Source organism: Plecotus auritus (genome assembly GCF_963455305.1).
Source record: "Plecotus auritus genome assembly, chromosome: 12".
Classification (NCBI taxonomy): domain Eukaryota; kingdom Metazoa; phylum Chordata; class Mammalia; order Chiroptera; family Vespertilionidae; genus Plecotus; species Plecotus auritus.
Window position 1 is genome coordinate 33,064,292 of NC_137778.1, and position 12,153 is coordinate 33,076,444.

The 12,153-nt window shown below is 35.8% G+C and overlaps 1 protein-coding gene across 1 annotated transcript in view; it reads right to left on the minus strand.

The window, feature by feature from the left end:
- SPAG17 (sperm associated antigen 17) overlaps positions 1-12,153 on the minus strand; it is a gene marked incomplete at both ends in the record, with an annotated part of 150,356 nt that overhangs the window by 63,321 nt on the left and 74,882 nt on the right. Inside the window, 4 exons of the mRNA XM_080647834.1 lie at positions 764-1,006; positions 4,561-4,652; positions 6,294-6,475; positions 7,905-8,059. Coding sequence (XP_080503960.1) covers positions 764-1,006; positions 4,561-4,652; positions 6,294-6,475; positions 7,905-8,059 — 672 coding nt within the window. The remainder of the gene's footprint in view (positions 1-763; positions 1,007-4,560; positions 4,653-6,293; positions 6,476-7,904; positions 8,060-12,153) is intronic.

Consider the following 12,153-nt stretch of genomic DNA (forward strand, 5'->3'; position numbering starts at 1 on the left):
CTCCTCATGTGAACCAGTTAGAGTTGCCATGAGCTTAATTTCTGGGGAACGCTTTGTCTGTCACCGTGGACTCAGAGACCAGCACTCACATTATCTTTAGCTCCTCCTGTCATGTTACAATGAGGGGCAGAATTAAAGTTGGTCCATGATTTTAAACTCTGTTCACTGGGGCACTCTCATAACCCAATGAAAATCAAATCAAATTGTTGTACCATGGCCAAGGCAGTGCAAGAAGAAATCAATCTCACTTTCATTGGCTGTTAATTTTCTGTTTAAATGAACTGATACATTGAGCGGGTATTTCCACTTGAACATGTAAAAATGTTAAAGACATTTTTTTACTAAGTGTTGCTAATAGAGCGACAAGTGATTCTGATGTAGGTTAAAGCTTGAGAACAATTATCTCAGAGTGGTAGCTAAAAAAGACAAGGCTGCTTCATTTCTTTCCTTCCCGCCCCCGCTTGAAGTTTTACTCATAAAACTACTTGAGGGATAGATTGGCAAAGGAAAGGTTTTATAAAAGCCTACAAGCAAAAAACATGGTGCCTGCAGAGAGGCAACTGATGTCCTCAAGTCTAGTCATCTGAGACAGATAACTAGAGGGTGGACTACAAGTCCAAGATCAGCTACACTAGAAGAAACCCCAAGGCCTTTGCTATGGCAGTAAAGACTGGGAACCTATTGTTTCCACAGAAGCTGTGTTCTTCCCCCCAACAAACAATTATTAATGACCCAATAAAGCTTATTCAAAAATTAATTTTACCGGGTAAACTATCTCAGGTTGTGGCTCCTGGAGAATCGTCATCTCTGGTACGTCTGGTAGCTTTATTTGCTCTTCTTTAGATTTATCCTTGAAAAGAGATTTTTTCTTCATATTCCTACTCTCTTCTTTCTCTAACCTTTCTTTGCCTCTCCTTTTACCAACTTCCTTACTCTTCTTTTCTGCTTTTTTTTCTTCTTTTATGCGCTCTTCTTCTGCTAATCGATTTTGTTCTTCTTTCCATGCCTATAAACACATTAAAAATTGTAACAGGATTAACAAAAAATTATATCCCATTTGGGTCCGTTTTGGAGAACATTTAATATGACTTTTCTAAGTGGTATCTCAGTGATCTTGAGAAAGAAGAACAAAGTTGGAGGAATCATGCCATCTGATATCAAACTCTACTACAAGGCCAACCTGATATAAATCTCTGCTACAAGGCCATAGCAATCAAAACAGCATGGTACTTGCACAAAAACAGACATCTAGATCAATGGAACAGAATAGAGAGCTCAGACATAAACCCATGCCTTTTTGTTAATATTTGACAAATGAGGCAAGAACGTTCAAAGGCCTAAAGATAGTCTATTCAATAAATAGTGTTGTAAAAATTGAACAGATAGGTGCAAAAAAAAAAAAAAAAGAAAAGAAAAAGAAAGAATGAAACTATACCACCTTCTTACACTGCACACAAGAACAAACTCAAAATTTATTAAAGACTAAAATGTTAGACTCAAAACCATAAATATCCTAGAAGAAAACATAGGTAATATAATTGCAAACATTTTTAATAGCACTATTTTTTTCTGTTTTATCTCCTTGGGCAAGGGAAACAAACAAAAAGAAAATGGGACTACATCAAACTAAAAAGTTTTTGCACAGCACAGGAAATCAGCAACAAAATGAAAAGACAACCCACTGAACATATTTGCTGATACATCTGTTTTATAAAGAACTTATAAGACTCAATACCAAAAACAAACAAACAATCCAATTAAAAAAATGGGCAAAGGACCTGAATAGACATGTCTCCAAAGATGATATACAGATGGCCAATAGATATATGAAAATATGCTCAACATCACTAATCATCAGAGAAATGCAATAAAACCCACAGTGAGGTATCGCTTCACAGCTGTCAGAATGGTTATCATCAATAAATCAACAAACAAGTGCTGGCTAGGATGTGGAGAAAAGGAATCCTTGTGTACTGCTACTGGGAATGCAGACTGGTGCAGCCTCTATGGAAAGCAGTATGGTGTTACCTCAAAAAATTAAAATTGGAACTAACTTATGACCCAGCAATTCCACTTCTGGGAATTTATCCAAAGAAACCTGAAACTCTAATTCAAAAGAATATATGCATCCCTATGTTAATTTCAATATTATTTACAATAGCCAAGATTTAGGACCAGCACAAGTGCACATCAGTAGATGAGCAGATAAAACAGCTATGGTACATTTACACAATGGTATGCTACTTGGCTGTAAAAAGGGGAAAAAATTTACTCTTTGCAACAGCATGGATGAATCTGGAGATTATTGTGCTAAGTGAAATAAGCCAGTCAGAGAAAGACAAGTACCATATGATTTCACTCATATGTGAAATTTAATGAATATATTGGACTAACAAGCAAAATAGAGATAGTCTCATAGATAGAGAACAGGTAGAAAGCTCTGGCGGGAGGATGTTGGGGAGTGGGAGAAGAGTTTGAACAAGAAAAGAAAAAATATAGAAAGAACTCATAAACTAGGTCAACAGTGTGGTGTTTTTTTTGTGGCGGGGGAGGGTGGTGGATGGAGGTGGAAGAAGGTATAGGGGGGATAAATGGTGATGGAAAAAATAAATAAAGATAAAAAGATCCCAAAAGCAAAACTAAAAGAAATAATAAGCATGGGCCTACTCTAAATAACATTGGCAATAATAATGTGTAATTTTTTGGAACAAGAAAAATCAAGATAAAACTTAATTTTAAATAATTTTAATGGTTCCTTGTATTGTGCTGGAAGAAAGTAAAGATATTTTATTAAGTTTAGATTTCATTAAATTATATATACAAGTTGAATTCCTAGAGCAACCAGGAGTAGAATAGAAATGGAGTGTTTACATTCTAACCTTTTCCTATCAAGGCCCAGATGGTAAATATTTTAGGCTTTTTGGGTCAAGGGGCAAAGTCAAGTACTAGTAAAATGACAGTCCATCCAGGCAAAAAAAAGTAAGGCCTTTTATTATACTATACAAAGTGAATTTCACATTGATTAGCTATCTGAATATGAAAAGTATGTCTGTGAAAATATTCTGAGATAGTGCAAGAAAATTAATGTGTAATCTCAGGTGGAATCAACCCAATGGAATAAAAAACATAAAAGTCCTGAGACCATTAAAAAGGTGACAGGTTTTTAAAAACTTTTTTTGGATAAGCTTAATATCCATACAAAAAGAGCACAAATCCCAAGTGAGTAGCTGAATGAATCACCACCAAGTAAACACTACTGTTAGTACCAACAGGACAAGCAATAGACCGTCTCCAGCTCCCCAGAAGCCCTGCTCATTCTTCTTCCTGCCCACTTCCACAGCCCCAAAGGCAGCCATTCTCCTACTTCGTAATACTTTAGTTTAGCTTTGCCTGCTTTTAAACTTTATGCAAATAAAAGCATACATAATGTATACATTCTTTTGACTCTCTCTTCTTTTGCTGAACATGATGTTTGTGAGATTCATCCATATATTTCTATATGTATGAATGCAGCTATAGGTCATTCATTTCCAGAGCTACGTAGTATTTCGCCACATGACTAAACCACACTAGGCTGATGAATGCTTGAATTGTTTCTGATTTGGGAGAGTTAAAAATGATGCTGCAAGAACAACTTTGCCCATGTGTCTTGATGCACATACACATGTGCATTTCTATTGGGCATATACCTAGGAGTAGAATATTAGCTTAAAGAGAAATTATATGCTTAGCTTTAAGAGATTTTTCCAGTTTTCCAAAGTGGAAGTGCCAATTTATACTTTACCCAGCAATGCATGAGAATTCACATTACTTACTATATTTGTCAAAATTTGGCACTGTGTCTTTTAAAAATTGGCCAAAAATGACTGATTTGACTACATAAAAGTTAAATAGTTCCATATAGAAACATAAACGGTACTTATTAATAAGGTAATTATTTAACACATTAAATATATCTAAATTATAGGCTAACATATTCTATGAAAATAAGTTAGATCTCTACATATTGTCTGAAAGTAATATTCATGATATGTTGATGAGGGGGAAAAAGAAAGCATATAGCAGAGTCAAAAAAACAAACAAACCATACCAAATCTAAACCAAAACCAAACAAATGAAAACCCTCTTTGTATCTGTGCATGCATGCTGTATAAGCATAGAAAATATGAAATTGTTAATATTTCTTATTTCAGGGGCATAGAACAGCCAGGGTAATTTTGATTTATTATAAAAAGCATACATTACTTTTATAACTAAAAATTCCAATTAAAAATATACAAACAAAACAAACACCTGCCACAGAAACAAAGAGTATGACAAGTTTGAACAAGGTGCTGCCCTGGATTTTGGTTATATAAAAATGAATGAGACAGCTTCCCTTATAGGCTTATCGTCTGGTAGAGGAGTCAGCTTAGTGGAAAGACTATTATTTCATTACAGTTTTCAATTATTTCTGAATGTTTAGCAAAAAGATCATTTCCTCTTATACCACACAAACTATCCCCCAAAATTTCTGACTATGTGATTACTCAGTGTCATTTTTTTCTTTCCTTGTATTACCTTCAGAGAGCCTTCTAAAACAAACGTCAATTTTTCCTTCTCTTTTTCTTTTTCTTGATATGGTATCTCTGTTTTGCTCATTACTTTGTTACCTATAATCAGAAAAAATTAAACTTCTTAGTAACTCCCTAAAATAAAGTTTCATAGAAGGGCCGAATGTCCGGGTTGTAGGGGATATCAAAGGCTATCAAGCTCAACTCCCCATTCATTCGTCTCAGAATTGTTTCTCGCCATCTCCTGAATGGGCTTCTGAAGGGGAATTGAGCTTCTTACGGTAGGAGGAACTCACCGTCAGTGGAGGCAGCTTTTATTGAACTGGACTCTCTCTTCCTAGGGCTTTAACCAATTAATCCTAATTTAACACTTTAAGACCACACAAGACAAATCTAACTTTTCCTTCTGAATTAAAGCCCTCCTCTGGCCATTATAATCATTCCGTTTGGAAGGTTTACATCTTTCCTGACTTGAGAGGACTCAAACTGAATGCAATACCTACCAAGATGTATTCTAATCCCAAATTGGCCATTTTCTGGATTTTCTTAGGCACCTAGAGAAGGTGGCCCTACCTCTCTTTTTCCATTATTCCACTTACTGCTCTCCTGCTGAGCCCCCATCAGGAGGAAGGCTCAGCTGAGAGATGGATTATATTGTATAACCATTTTGGTGGATGGTGAATGACTCATCATTGACTTGGTTTGCTACGTTTTATTTTAGAATCAAACCAAGCACAAATTTCTCTGGTCATTAATGAGGTTGTAAAAGCTTTGGAAATTATATAACTTTGCTTCTTTATAAGAAATTACTCTCAACGTTGGCTGTTAGAAATAATGAGTATTATTAAGATGGAGTCCATTCTCTTTGCACAAACCCAGTGAATAGTCTTTATTTTCCAGATGAATTCCTTCATTATTTGACTTTTAAAATCAACTATCTTTCCTCTTAGTCACCCTCTTCTCCTTTCTCTTGACAGCATCAAAGCCATGGAAATTAACAAAAACAAAGATTGATCCAACATCCTGTCAAGTCTCTGCTACAGGTCCCAAGAATTCCCTTTCCCTTTAATTTAATTTAATTTAAAATATTTTTATTGATTTTAGAGAGGAAGGGAGAGGGAGAGAAAAATAAAAACATCAGTGATGAGAGAGAATCATTGCTTGACTGCCTCCTGCACACCCCCAGTGGGGATCAAGCCCACAACCAGGAATTGTGCCCTGACCAGGAATTGAACTGTGACCTCCTGGTTCATAGATGGATGCTCAACTACTGAGCCACACTGGCTGTCTTCCCTTTAATTTTAGATTCTACCCTAGGTTAGTGTTGGGACTCTTCTGTTTGCTCTTCTAAGGAACGTCTTGTTTAAACCTCACTTTTGGAATCTGTAATTTTTCTATTGGAGACATCCAGACTCTGAATTTACTTCATATATAGTCAACAAATTTTAGATAGCTGAACCTATCAACCTTAACAAGATCAAGATATTTGGTATTTTCCTAACATCACATTTGACCTGTACAACAGATCGAACCTTCCTGACCCGATAGGAAGTTGGGTCGATATTCCACTTGGGTATGATCTCATCATAGTTGGAACGCAGCTATTCTGTTTTTTAGAGAAAGTCAAGAATCACAGCAACTTTGCAGGCAACTTGTTTAAATCCTAAAATAGTCAGTCTTGGTTAAATTAAGAAATAAGAGAATGTCTTTGGACTTGTATAAGTTCAAAAGCTTACTTACTACTAGATTTTTTAACAGAATAAATTTTGCTAGGAGAAACAACTTTGGCACTAATAGAAGATTTCAGTTCCATCTCAGCTTTGGTTTTAGCAATTTCCTCAGCCATTTTAGATTCCTGATAGAGAGCTTCTTCTTTTATGATCCAATCTTGAATGGAATTTGTAACAAGTTCCAAAAAATTCCTTAAAAAAGCAAAGAGTTATTATTAGTGAATGTCACAAAATACTTAAGATACTGACTGAGTAAATGAATTGATCCTAAATTGCCCATGTAACAAATATAACAGATTCAAAAACATCCTGGACATATTTTTTTACAAAGTAGTCAAATATAAATACTCAGTGAGAATATGAAAACTGCCCAACTTCATTCACAATTAAAGACATGTAAATTTTAAAAATTAGATCTTTCTACCCAAGTCAAGGATTAAAAAGTTTGATAATACTGCCCAGCCGTGGTGGCTCAGTGGTTGAGTGTCAACCTATAAACCAGGAGGTCACGGTTCGATTCATGGTCAGGGCATATGCCCGGTTTGGGGGCTTGATCCCAAGTGTGGGGTGTGCCAGAGGCAGTCAGTCAATGAATTCTCCCTCATCATTGATGAATTTATCTCTTTCTCCCTCTCCCTTCCTCTCTGAAATAAATAAAAAAATATATTTATATTTTTAAAAAGTTTGACAATACCAAGAGTTGACAGTTTGGAGAAGAAGTCTCAACACTGTTGAGTTGGTGAGTTTTATGGTACAATCTCTTTTTAGGGACATTTTATAGTACTTTGGAAATTCTTTTAGTTGACCATCAGCTAACTGACTCGCTGGATTAACTGAAGCAATAAATGACAAAAACACAGAGTAATAGTTCAAGATTAGTTTGGTACACCTATTATGTGCCTTAATTGAAAAATAATTTTATGACCACAGAAGGTATACTCCTGTGGCTGTGCATGTGTGTGCCAGCACACAACTTGTCTCTCCAGCTATTCTCTAAGTCCATTCTCTATAACTTTTCTGTATCCCTTCCAAGACATTTACTATACAAATAATAAATACTAGGTATATATTAACCAGCATTAAAAGATAATGAAATGCTCTTGTTATTAATGAAGAGAGAGCAAAGTTTCAAGATAGTAAAGGAATAACTAAGGAACTTGGAAAAAAAAAAGTCACTGTTTCCTAGAGGTCTCAGTTTGCTGGGAGCCTAACCACTGGACTGATATGTCACTCAGTTGACCTACCTGCTAGTCTTTCCCAAATCAAATGGAATTATCCCAAACCAGTATGCGGAATGTCCTGTTTTGTAGTTCCTACATGGAATCTTTCAAAGACAGTTTTATTGGAGTCTAAATAAATCCAATGTAAGATAAAATAGCATTTCTACTAGACTCGAGGGGGCCAGGAATGATATCTTCTTTAGGGGTATAGTTTCACCACTTATCATAGTGCCTGACACACTTCAGATATTCAACTCGATGAGCTGAATTTTATCTACAGTACCAGACAAATCTATTCATTGGGTTGAACCACCTAGCTTAGACTAAGGAAATAAAATCTAAGTAAGAATTAACAAGCTAACTAAACTAAGATAACTAAGTAAACTAGCTAAGTTGGTTACCTGAATCCAACATTGGAGTGAAGAGCAATATTCCAATGTTCACAATGCAGATGTTGCATATTCATCGGGTTATGAAAGACTAAAAGTAAAGAGTTGTCCTGGGTATGGTAATAAGAATCTACACACTTGTATTGCTGATTGGCTTCTTGAAGGACCTGAAAATAAAAATGATTGCATTGTTGTGTGTCGTTTTTTGTTTGTTTTTTCCAAGAGAAGTGTCTCCTGCTAGAGCATTTCTCTGCCCCCTACTCTTTCTCCCCTTATCTCCACACTGTTAGTCAGTCAAGGTGAGAGCACACAGGGTAGATATTTTTTGGAGCATTTCAGCAGTTCTTATACAAAAACAAATACTAGGCTCCAAATGTAGAGGCATTTGCTCAGGTGTTTTCCATTAAGGCTGCAGTTACTAATTTAACATTTTCCATGCCTTCATATAAATCATCTCATTTTATGATCATTAAAACCCCCAGATAAATAGGTATAATTTTTTAAAAACCCTCATTTTTTTTAGCATAAATTGGGGCTGAGAGAAGATATTTGTCCAAGGACACATAAGTCCCAGTGCCTTGGCTCAAAGTGTCTTTTGATTCTAAATGTCACCATTTCATACTCCACAGAGTGCTCTCTGCACCAGGCCATACGACAGAGAAAGGAGGTGAGCAGTTTTTCTGATACATCTTATGTCTATCTGACTTCTAACCCTGGCCTTTTCCAAAATATTCTACCCACAGCGTGCACCGCAATTACAGCCCTCAGTAGAGGGGCGCCACGAGCAGCTTGTTGTCCTGCTTCCTTTTGCTGCCAATCAACATGGGGGATTATGTCCATAGGAAAACAGACAGCTGTGGGGTTTGTTTCTGTTTTCATTTTCAATACCAGTCTGGTGTAGGCAGCTTTCAGTTCTTTGCTGTTCATGATATAAAGGCGCAGAATTGCTTATTATGTTAGGAAAGAACTGTTTTGATTTTGCTTTCAATTTTTCACTGGTAGCATAACCAAAATAATACGTTTACTTCTCCAATCTCATCTCTTGTATGAGTGTCTTTATGGAGTGGCTCATCTGTTCTCTGAGAGCCTTTATAAAAAATACACGTGAATTTTTTTTTTTTTTTTTATATAGGACACTATTTAATACTGAACTTTTTTTGAAAGGCAAATTTCTTTGTCTTTAAACTGCCAAAACAAATAGTATGTTTATTTCTGATGAACTTGTATCCTTCCTTCTATTAAAGAGCTCTGAAATCTGTGTTTCCATATTCACTTTGGCTGCTGGGATCTACAGCACTAAGTTTCTGAGCTACAGTTGCTCTCAATCAATGTTTAAGTTTTCATACTATATCTTTCTTCTCTTTTTTTCATACCTTGGCTTTTTCTGATTAATATTAACTGATTAGTTAATTCTTTCACAAAAAATAAACACTTTCTATGTGTCAGGCACTGTGTAGGTTCTAGGAAAACAAAAATGAACAAAATACACAAGACTGTTCTCTAAAATCTGATTAAGATTTTTATAGCTCATTCTGAAGTTCTGAGAGGTGTTCTAAGAAGGTGAAATTGATGGGACATCTGATAGGTAGAGCATGGATTGGAGTAAGTGAGAGTGGAAGCAGGCTGATGGTAGGAGGATACTGTGGTAGAATATCAACCAAAGGACTTGTATGCATGCATAGAAGCCTAACCAATGGACACAGACAACAGGGGGGTGAGGGCATGAGTGGGGGGATAGGAGGGTTATGGGGGGATAAGGTAATACCTTAATCAATAAAGAAAATTAAAAAAATTTTTTAAAAAGAAGATGATAGTTGGACTAAAGTAGCAGCAGTGGAGATGGTGAAGAGAAATTTTGAGGTTTACCCCTCAAAACCTGATGATGGATCAGACATGTGGGATAAAGGAAAAACTGAAATAAAGGATGACTCTTAGCCTTAGGTTTGATAGTGACATTTCTGAGATGGATGAGGGGAGAAACATGCTTGTGTGGGGAACTTATGAGCTTAATGTGGGACACTAAATCTGAGACGCCTATCAGAAATTCAAGTGAAATTTGGAGGCAGTGTGGAGCTCAAGAGAGAGATTACTTATTATTTATTCGTATCTTTTAATTTTTATTTTTAATTAAAGTTTACTTTCATTTTTATTTTGTATTAGTTTCAGGAGTACATCATAGTGGTTACATAATCATTCACTTTACAGAGTATTCCCCATTACATTTCCAGTAGCTATCGGGCACCATAACATAGTTATCACAATATTATTGACTATATTCCCTATGCTGTACTGTACATTCTGTGATTATTTTGTGACTTCCAATTTGTACTTCTTAATCCCTTCACCTCTTTTATCCCCTCCACTCTGGTAACCACCAGTCTGCTAAGAGAGAAGATAAAATTTTAAGAGTCATTAGCATTAGGACATAGATAATAAATGAAATAATTAAAAGAAGGCTTAGAGAAGAAAGAAGGTAGTTCAAAACTGAGACTTAAAGCACTTCAATATTTAGATATTTGGTGGAAGAATATTCAACAAAATTCCAAATGCAGCAATACAGTATGGTGCCTTGGAAACCAAGACTGTTTCACAGAAAGTGACCTGCTTTGTGATGATATTAAAAGGTTAAAAAAGATAAAGAAAGTGTATGTTAGATTTGACAGGACAATTATTGGTGACCCTTAAAGATGCAGCTTCATGGAGGAGTGAGTACAGAGCCCAACTGAAATAAATTAAGGTCTGAAATGAACTTCCAGTTTCAGATGGAAGATTAAACACATGTACACCCTAACATCTCACTAAAAAAAGGAAATAGTAGAATTATTGGTTTTTGATATCACAAAGTTGAATGCCATGGGAGAGGAGACAAAGCAACAACATTTCTGAAGCTGGAAAACAGAAGGATAAGTGGTAACTGACTTAGCAGGACATAGAAAGCCAAATCCTCAGATTAACTTTAGGAGAGACCAGAACAACCTTATTTGTGTGTAGAAATGCAGAAAGGCTCAGAAAATGGCAGTACTATGTGCCTCTGCAAATGGCATTGAAAATAGGAAGATCAATTCAAAGTCTTTTTAAAAAGGTTTTAGGGCCCCCAGAAGCCCTCAACAGGTTCGAGCAGCCAGGTGGCTGCCGTCTTCCTCCTCAGCAGGAGGAGGGAGGATTATTGGCTCCAGAAGGTAGCAGTGGATTCTAAGAAGAGAGACCCTAGGCACTGCTGAGGGAGAGATGTACTACAGAGAAAAGGAATTGTATAAAAGTCTAATTCAGCATTGTTCAATAGAGACACAAGATAAGCCACAAATGTGAGCCATATGTAATTTTAAATTTTATAGTGGATATATTTTAAAATATTAATAATTCAATACATAATCAATACATAATCAATATAAAAATTGTTCATGAGATATATTATTTTTTATATTGTCTTTGAAATCTAGTGTGCATAGCATTTATATAGTTATATATATTAGTAGATCATATATAGTTATAGATACTAGTATATCATATATAGCATTCTTATAGCACATCTTGATTTGAATGCTCTACATTTCAAGTATCAGAAACTACATGTGACTAGTGGTGACCACATTGGACAATGCAGATCTACAGACTGAATGGTTAGAAGACTAACTGCCTTCTCCCCATCACTCAGCTCCCAAAACCCTGACAGGCAAGTTATGTCTTTCAGACAGGAAATTAGATTTTTTTTTCCCCCTGGAGAATCTAAATGGCCCAAGAGAACAGATCTAACATACCAACACTGATGGGTCTCTCAAGGAAATCCCTCAGCCAAATCACCAATGATGAAGTCCAGTTATTGACAACTCCTCACCCCCGGACCTTATGCAGCACTTCCTGTCATATTTTAGTGTCTGGTTATTAATATGAACAAAGAGGCAAGATATCATTAGATATTGCTCTCTAATATGAAAAATGGAGGCAAAAAATAAATCCCCAAAAAAAGAACTTGAGAAAAAAGAGACACTGCAGGGAGAAAACACTAAGACTTCAAAGGACTTTAATATCCTCATAGAGATAAGAGAAGATATAGTTTTAGGGAACGTGAACAGGATGCTATAAAAAGGTAATATAAAATTATAAATAGAACTTTAGAAAATTAAAATGATAATACCAGAACTAGGAGACCCAATAGAAGAATTGCATGAAAGCTGAGCCATATTCCCAGAACTAAAAGATCAAGTGTTGGAAACTAGGAGGGAAAAGATAATGAAATTGGAAGTACAGTCCAGGAAGTCCA